The following is a 9,751-nucleotide window of genomic DNA, read 5'->3' as shown; positions in this document are numbered from 1 at the left end:
CCCGGATCCTCTTTCTTCCCCTTTTTGAAGATGGGAACCACGCTGGCTCTCTTGCAGTCCTCTGGCACCACTCCAGACCACCACGAGTGCTCGTGAAGCCGTGCCAGGGGTCCTGCAATGACCTCAGCTAATTCCCTTAGTACTCTAGGGTGGAGATCGTCCGGACCAGCTGACTTGAATACATCCAGTCCCTCCAGAAGTTCCCTAACTAGTTCCTCACTAACCCTTGGCCTAGGTGTGCCTCCCCTGGGGTCTGAGGGGGGCCCAGCGGGGGCATGACTGTACCATAAGGACAAATTAATGCAGTTGAATAAGCCATATGGTTGTACCCATTGAGTGCATTCCTTCTCAGTGCTGACCTTTTTTCAGGTCATGGTGAGCTACTACATTTAATACAATTTCAACTTCTTCTTCATTCCCACAGCTGAGCTGTGCCTTTCTTTCCCATTTCCAATCCTTTCTTTTTGTTCACCAGCCTTAAATATCTTGCAAACATTACCAAACAGGCCCCCAAACAGTTCACTTAAACTGCCTCTGCCAGTCCTTCTCTCAGCCTGTCGCATATGATTAGTCTGGCCCCACCCTTCATGAGGTGAAGCCAAACTAGGTTGCCCTGTGCCTCATCTGCATACACATTTTTGGAGAATCCTAGGATTCATGGTAAGTACACCTGGTTCCAATCATGAGTAGGGGCTGATTAGCACATTGATCCTTTGTGGGATGTAACTGAAGTACACATACATGCTGAGTACTGCTGAGCACGGCTTGAAATGATATCGACTCTGCTAGGGCCCAGCCCAGTGAATTAAATGGTAAATTATGAGCCTTTTAGCTTTGGACTAATATCATGCATAGTTTGTTCTACATACAAGTAGGTGCCAAAGTGCTAGTTAAAAGTGCGTTTATGGAGTACCTGTGCTAAAACTTGCAGCAGTTTCAAAGAAGGTATAATGTGTCAATTCTGAGTGACTTAAATCTATTGGTACTATATGCAAATTACTATAGGTATATATTTCAAGGTCAGTCTTTTCAAATTTGTCCTTCCCTTCTACGTGTTCAGGGACAGCAGCAGGGCCATCCTCTTCCTGGTGGAGGGGCTGAGGTGGACTAGACAGAAAATTGGGGGAGGGGGTTTCCTACACATCTTCTGAATACAGACCCCAGAGGCCAGACCAGGAACACCACACCTCTGCAGCAGGAGTGGGGCAGGCAGCGGCAGCCTGGTGGGGAAGCAGAGGCCTTGGATAGGGGTGGCTACGGAGGGGCTATGTTGAATTTTGGGGTGGCTATAGGCCCCCCCAGACTCCACCCTAGCGCTGGCCCTGGACAGCAGGGTCTGACAGTAGGGAAGCGGATGAAGGAGCTACAGGGGAAAGAAGTTGCAGGGACAGAGGGCAAGCAGGTTACCTGACCCCAAGACGCATTTTCCCTGCTGTAGCAATGGGAGGGGGGAAAATTCAAGACAACCCTCCAATAATTAGATTCTATACATGGAAAATTATATCAAATTTATAAATTTTCCATATATAGAATCTAATTATGGGGGGGGCAGACTAACCATCTCATAATCAGTGGCCTCTTATATTCGAGTACATACAGCACTTTTTAATTAAAATTATTTGTTGTTTATACTATAATAGTACCTAGAGCTCAGGGTTTCATGGTGAAAGACACTGTACAAATATATAGTAAAAGATAGTGCCAGTTTTAAACAGCGTAAATTCAATATGGACAAGACAGAGAATCATAGAAAGGGAGCACCATTATCTCTTACCAAGGGGTAACTGAGGCACACAGTGATGATGTACTTGCCCAGGTGATCAAGGAAGTCTGTGGCAGAGTTAAGAACTCAGATCAAATCTTCTGGATCCAGTGTAGTGCCTCACTCAATTCCATCTTCATTGTCAATGTTAAAATACTGTGACCCCACTAACTGACCAGCAGTTTAATTTTAGCCTGTTTGATCTCAACTTCATGTTAGGCATTTTATTTGTCTGGTATCTATATAGAGAACATGAAAGCACCTATGAATAGCAGCAATTTAAATGGGTCTTCCAAGCTGACATTTCATGCAGTTTTATTTCTTTAAAGAAAATATGATCATGCTCTCTTCCTAAACCAGAAAGCTTACAATACACATTTCCAGTGTATCCACCACTGTGTTCTTTAGACACACTATCAACTCAAAGTACAACAAATTCTATCAACAGCTAGAGTCTACTCCTATCCCTTTCAACCAATTTCTTTAAAGGGATAAATCTAGGTTGGCCTTCATGTGAAAACACAACCATACTCAATTACTGCACAAAAAGAGGATGTTGGGTAACAACCCATAAAAAAGTAGTTAGGCTAATGAGTCTAGAGTGCCTTGGTACCTTTCGTTGTATGGAGTTCCTTTTGTCTTTTTCTAAAAATTGGCAATTTTAAGGACTTTTTTCTAATTTTATCTGCATTTTCTAAATTTTGTTTCTTTTATTTGAGAATAAAGTTCTGAGGTTTCATTACCTCATAATAAATATCAGACCATTTCACCGATGTCAAAGCTATAAGGCATAGTTTGAGCTCCTGTGTATCACAGACCATAGAAATTCACCAAAATATCTGTGCATAGAGCCTGATCGTTCGTGTTTAACTACTGCATATCTTACAGAAAGACTTCTAGTCCTGAGCCAGAATTGGAAGATGGAGAGTCCACCAGTTCCAAAGGTTAATCATATCTCACTGTTAAACATCAGTGCTCTATTTCTAACAGAAACCTGTGGATTTAACTTCATAGATTCACTGATCTGGTTTAGAAAAGAGAATCAACAATAAAATGCAAAACAGAGAAACATGATAACATTTAATAATATAAAATTAAAAGGTAGAAATTGCATAAAATTGATTAGAAAAAAAAAGGGAGACAAGAAGAGATCAATAGCTAATACACTTAAGAACAGTAAGGAGGAGGATCTTTTAAATATATTGGGAATAAAAGGAGTCCTAATGGAAAAGATAAAATGGTCAATAATGTTGAAATGATATTGAAGTGCTTCTTAAAAGAACTGGCCAAACCCTTCTCCCCCCCTCCCCCCCCAACTCAACAAAAAACCAAAACATACTGATCAATCGCGAGGCTGATTTTCAAGTTTTGGAATACCAGAAAACACTGGAAAAAGTTAACATCTACCATGGCAAAGTGATATGACCAAAGAATTTTAGGATTGCCAACCTGATGGCAGTCTCAGGCAAAATAATACTGGACTCGCTTAACAAAGAATTAAAGGAGAATAACAATTAATGTCAGTCAACCTGAATTTAAGGAATAAAGGTCATGTCAAACGCTTGGTTGCTAAAGTTAATGGTGCTGAAGTAATGTACCAGTTAAACCACTTGATGTGGTCCTCCATGACATTTTGGCAGAGAAACACTGGCTTAAACACTGGCTAACAAGTCTCACCATGTAGCTGTAAATAACAATACATCATTTTTCAAGCAAGATCCCAAGGGTTTGGTCCTTGGCCTTATCCCTGATGTGGAGTGATCTGGTTCACTCAATAAAATTGAGCATAACAAAACAATATACATTTCAATTAAGCTAAATGTAAAGATATGCACTGAGAAATAAAAGCATATAGGCCATTCTTACAGGACCAGGGATTATCCTGGGAAACATCATCTCCAAAGATGACTTATAGGCCAGGGAAGTTAACCATCTGAAGATGAGTCCATAGCAACCCTGTGACCAAAAGGTCTAGTCAAATACTTAAAAATGGGAACACTGAGTAAGACTTTATATTACCTGTCTATTTAGAACACGTGGAACTGTCACTGGCATACTGCGTCCAGCTGTGATGCCACAATTCAAGGAGGATATTGATAAACTGAAGATATTTCAGAGAACAGTTACAGGAAAAATACAAGGACTGAAAAATGTGTCTTCAAAGGTGATGCAAAGAGCTCAAATCAGTTTGGCTGCCTATGATTGTTCTGCACTTGCTCACTATTTTTTTACATCAACAACAGATTTGTTTTCGAAAAATAAAATAAAATAATACCCCAGTTCAACAAGAATTAATTCAGGGGAGTCTTATCATGTTTTACGCAGCCAGTCAGGCGATAGATAATCGTTTCCGCCCTCAAAATTTGTGAATAAATAAAGGCCAGATTTTTAAAGGCCCCAAAATTTTGAAGAGTGCTCAGCATGCTTTTCAAAAGCATCCAGGCATCGAAATCAAAGGGAGTTAGGCTTCCAGGGACAGTTCCACAAGATCCCAGGTACCTATTTGCATCTTTAGACACCTTGCCTTTAACAATCTGTCCTTTGACCTCTTTTTGATAAATTACATGCAGAAACTTTGTCTTGTTAAAAAGTATTAGTCCAACAGCATTTTAGCAGGCGTGCTCAGCCCTTGGCCCACATGGCAGATCTAGCATGCAGAGCCATGTGATTCAGCCTGTAGGGGTCCCCAAGGCTCTGGAAATTTGAAAGGTGGTGAGAAGTGATAATTCATGCCACCAGCATTCCCCCACCTCCAAATTTCCAAGCGCTACAGTCCAGGTCCATGGCACATCAGGGGCTGGGGTGACAGCCCCAATCTAGCACAGGCAAGGTCAGGGCTGGGGCAAGAGGCCCAATCCAGTACACACAGGGCAAGGGCCTTGGCTGGAGCAGTGGGCCCTATCTGGCATTCATAGGACTGGGGCAGTAAGCCCAATCCAGTGATAGGTCTGGAGCAATGGGGCCTGATTTGAGCTAGGGTTAAGGCAGTGCACCTAATCTAGCACGTACAGGCCTGGGGCGGGGGCAGCAACACCCTATCCAGTGCACATGTGGCCAAGGCTGGAGCTGGAGGCCCAATACATCACAGGGGCTAAGGCCCTGGCCACAATATAATTGTACAACCTTATGCACACTGGACTGGACCCACATGCTGGATTTAGCCCAGAAAGCCACCCACCATCTTAATCTTAAAAAAATATTTATTATTGTTTCAGAGATGTTCGAAGAATGCAACACTCCCAGATATTTTCCAAATCTAATGTAGCTGCATAATTCAACAGGCCACTCTGGCAAAGAAATTTTTAAAGCTGCAGTTCTAACCCTAAGTTAGTATAACATTAACATTTTTTTTTAAATACTTCTTCTAGCAGAATTTTACCCAGGATCATATATAAAAATTTAATAAAGAAGGAGGAGGACTTAGGCAGAACAATCCAATGGTAATTTACTTTTGCAACATTTCCTGTGCTGCCACCCACAAGCCACTGTGGTCTTCAACAGTTCCCATCAGAGATGCTTATATATTAATAGAACTATTTTTACAGATGCATAAACAACCATCCCCTGAATCAACAGATTCATCATTCACTTTCAAGATGCAAGGGCCCAATCCAAAACACACTTAATCCTTAAAGAGGCTCTCATTGATGTCAACAGGCTTTGGCACAGGCATCACTGCCCACAGGTGGGAGACAACCAGGAATTCTGTCCTGGCCCTTGGCTGTCTTATTTTTTGAATGGGTCGCAAATGACTGTTACATAAAATTTGGAGACTTCACATCAAAGGAAAAATTAACAATTGAGCTATGCTACTCCTTCTTAAAATACAGAAACATAACTAAAACCAGGCCTGACCTTACATCCAGCACCTACAAATTGATGAGTGCCACACAGAGGAGAATTCAACAGAAGCAACCTAAAAAATTCTTCTAGGACTGAAAGTTTCTGTGGGGTGCACTGGAAACAGGGCCTAAGTATTCTTGACCTGAATGATACAATCCTTGTTATAATGCTACCTACATTTCATTTACCTCTAAAAAAAGTTTATATGCACTTGTTTGATGGTGGGGGCAGCACATAGCCTTTTATACTGTGGGAACAAAGTCTAATCATCTCATCTGTATCTTTCATTAGCTTCTATTGTGAACTATCACAATGTCTCTTTTGATCGGTGTCTAGAGCAAAATCTTCCTATTCTTAAAAATTTGCTAATACAGTAATATATTTTTTACTTTAGATTGTGGTACTATAACAGAATTAGCCATTTGTGTGTGGGAAGTGTTGGGGGGGTCAAATAATTTAGCCATAAACAGGCATTTTTCCTCAGAATTTTAAATGAAAAAAAGCAGTTAAGCTAATATATACAGTCTTAAATATATACAATACAAAATATGTTAAAATACACACAAAAATACAAACAAATAAAATTCAGTATCTCCTTTCTTTGAGATATGTCCATCTGTTCTTGTAAAAACATTGGCTTTTATCTTCACTAGTCCCTTTCACAGCCTGGGATTTACAATCCTTTTTCACTCTTCATTCTGCTAGGCTAAAACAAGCCAACCTCCTCTAGGTAGGTCTATAAGACTCAAGACAGCTTATTGGCCCAGCACCAAATTATCACATCTATTCTACCTTCAGTCCTGGATCTAGTGCACACAAAGCTAGTGTTCTCTGTCTCTGTACAGTACTTCCTTATGTAGTACAGTGCTACACATGGTCCCTACACTCTAATCCTGCCTACCCTTCTCTGCACCTGTCCCAATGGGAGTTCCTCTTTCTTCCAACGTGCTCAGAACTGCATTCCATCTGGAAACATCCTTCCCAGTTCATCCCAGGCTTGCAGTTGCCTTTTTCCATAGCAATAAATTGCTACCACCTGTATTTACAGTTGATGTCAATTGCTATATTACTCCATAACAAATTTTACTGGTCCCTTAGGGTGCCTATACACAAGCAGCAAGGCTGCTCCAACACACTGAGCAGACTCGATTAATTGAGTCTTCTAAAGCATAGTAATTACCACACTCCAGCATCTCCTGTATCAGCATCCTTGCTCTGAGAAATGGTGGCGGGGGCACTCTAACTAAAGCTCATCAAATGGAGCTGTAGTTAATACACCCTCACTGCCATTTTTCAGCACAGGGACACTGATACATGAGACAGTCCAGGTACTTTAATTTAGAGTGGCTCTCAGAACCACTCTAATTAAAGCACTTTCCCCCCTCTCCCACTCCCAGAGCACACGTATAAACCTCCTTAGGTTCCAAATCCTGCTAACTGCTAAACACTTTTAGTTTTAAATGTGCTATTGGTCATTTATATTTACAGAGCTTAAAAGAGCCATTTTTCAAATGAGGTGCTGCCCCACCATACATCTGGGGAACTCCCACATTTCTTGGCCACTCTGGTTTTCTAATCTTCCAGAACTAATCAACTGCTTGGCAGGAGTTTGCCACGTTCTGTCTTTCCTGAATCCTCTATCTTAGAGGGTGCATCTACACATGCAATTAACAAGATGCAATAAAGTTGTGAGGTTTCATTACCTCCTCATAAAAAGATCTGATAATTTCACAGATGTCAAGGCTACAAGGCATCATCGCTACATCATCTATAGCTTGAGCTCCTGTGTATCACACACCATAGAAATTCACCAAAGTATCTCTGCATAGAACCTGATAATTAGTGTTTAACTACTGCATATCTTACAGAAAGACTTCTAGTCCTAAACCAGAGTTAGAAGATGGAGAATCCACCAGTTTTAAATGTATTGCTCCCGGACATGACATCTTCATGGGCACCCATGACCACAGTCCATTGAATTGGGTCAGAGCAGCCCCAGCTGGCAGCAGGCCCCTGGAGTCAGCCTGCCAGCCCAGGCTGCTCTGACCTGGCTCAAGGTGCTGCAGAGGAGATGGCTGGGGCAAAGGGTGCTCCAGTGCAGGGTTGGCTGGCAGCCCCTGCACTGAAGCCTCTTGTGCCCCAGCCATCCCTGTCAGCGTCTACATGTGCATTGCTGTGCACGAAAGAATGCCACCACAGCATAGTATCTGTATGTACAAGTACTAACCTGCAGCAGAGTTAATTAGTCTCCTGCAGTCTAATAGGGTTGCATGTGTAGACACTGATATTTTACTGCAGAGCTAATTACTGCAGTAAACATCTCATGTAGATGCGCTCACTGATTCTTATCTTAATCTCTTTCACTACATTGGTCATTGTGTGAATTTAGTATAATGGCTTTTATCTTTTGTATATTTTTTTTTTTATCATTTAGCTTATTCATCACACCTAACATCCAAGACAACCATAAAAATAAGATCATAGGAAAACAGGACTGGAAGGGACCTCATCAGGTCATCTAGTCCATCCCCCAGCTCCAAAACAGTGACTAAGTGATCCCAGCCAATTGTCTAACATGCCCATGAGAACTTACAGGGATGGAGATACCACACCTCTCTAGGTAGTTTATTCCAGTACCTCATAGTGAGAAAGTTCTTCCTAATCTGCAACCTTCCTAAATTTCCTCTGCTGGTTTGAAGCCATTGCTCCTAGCCCTTTCCCCTACAGCCACAGAGACTCCTCCATCTTCATCCCCTTTAGAGTCCATTTGTAGCTAGAAGTGTAGGATTTTAGTCTTCTTGAAGTTCAAAGAAAACAACTATTTCAATTCAACAACCTGTTATTAAAAACCTCAAACAGTCTGCAAATAAATACATAATCTAAAATATGAAAGACTGATTAGAGAACAATTCACCCCAGAAGAAAAGAAATTAGTCATGAAAATCATCTTCCAAAATTAAAAAAATATTTCAAGGGAGGACAAACCTTTAAAGCCATCAGGATAGACTTCTGGAAGAAACTTAGTGCTGATATCGCCCTGAACAAAGCGTGGATGGATTATCACTTCTCGCAGCAAAGCAATATTATGAGTCACACCTAAAAATAAAACGAGTCAATTCAGATGAATGTCATTCCCAAATAACACTGAGAAAGCCATAAAACAAAATGAAATAAGCAGCCCTACAGCCCCAAAACCCATACACACACCCATCCACCTCCCTCTAAATTCCAGTCAACAAATTTGAGTGTCCATAGACCTAGAGAGACAACTTAAGTGAAGTTCCTAGTCCACTCATGACATACTCATATGTCATTTTCTAATTAAATCTACACCCACCTTAAATACATTTTTGTGAAGGTTGTATTATTATAGTAATTAAAAGGAAAAAAAGTCATATGTGTCTCTATATCATGTCGTCAATTGTAATTCATTTAAAAAAAAAAATGATCGAGCTTAACAAAAAAAATTTAAACTTATGTTTATATTTCATACACTTTTACACAACTCTGACTGGCGAAATCTCTAATCAAGTTTTAATGTTTATATTTTGCATTATGTGGCATTGGTCCGTGGTACCGGTATGACCCATAAAGTATAGCTATATAGCAGAATGGCACACAATGGCAAAGCTGCAAACTGGGTGGTTGATATGCCACCCAGACTGGGTGTGAGCTGCCAAAAAACAGATCTGAGAAAAAGAATTCTCCACATAAAGGACTGCTAAATGGGACTTTATAGGTTAAGAATAGCTGAAAGCCCTATCATCATGCCATAAATCCCCATGAAACCAAAGGAATCAACCACCAAGAAAAGGAAGGAAGAGCTACTGTATTTATTCAAATCTAAGACAACCCCATGGAAAATTCATAGTTTCATAGCTAGTAGGGTCGGAAGGGACCTGAGCAGATCATCAAGTCCGACCCCCTGCCATGGCAGGAAAGAGTACTGGGGTCATACAACCCCAGCAAGGTGACTGTCAAGCCTTGTCTTAAAGACCCCCAGGGTAGGAGCCAGCACCACTTTGCTTGGAAGTTGGTTCCAGATCCTAGCCACCCTGACAGTGAAGTAGCGCCTCCTGATGTCTAATCTAAATTTACCCTCTGCCAGCTTGTGACCATTAATTCTAGTCACTCCTGGTAGTGCTC

At 41.2% G+C, this 9,751-nt stretch overlaps 1 protein-coding gene across 1 annotated transcript in view; it reads right to left on the bottom strand.

Annotated features, from left to right (window-relative positions):
- The window catches only part of PCCA (propionyl-CoA carboxylase alpha subunit), a 569,837-nt gene that overhangs the window by 253,664 nt on the left and 306,422 nt on the right, over positions 1 to 9,751 (bottom strand). The window contains exon 17 of the mRNA XM_019523836.1: positions 8,591 to 8,701. Coding sequence (XP_019379381.1) covers positions 8,591 to 8,701 — 111 coding nt within the window. The remainder of the gene's footprint in view (positions 1 to 8,590; positions 8,702 to 9,751) is intronic.

Source organism: Gavialis gangeticus, unplaced genomic scaffold (assembly GCF_001723915.1).
Source record: "Gavialis gangeticus isolate Ggan-Ray unplaced genomic scaffold, GavGan_comp1, whole genome shotgun sequence".
NCBI classification, from domain to species: Eukaryota; Metazoa; Chordata; order Crocodylia; family Gavialidae; genus Gavialis; species Gavialis gangeticus.
This window is presented reverse-complemented; position numbering and strand designations above follow the sequence as displayed.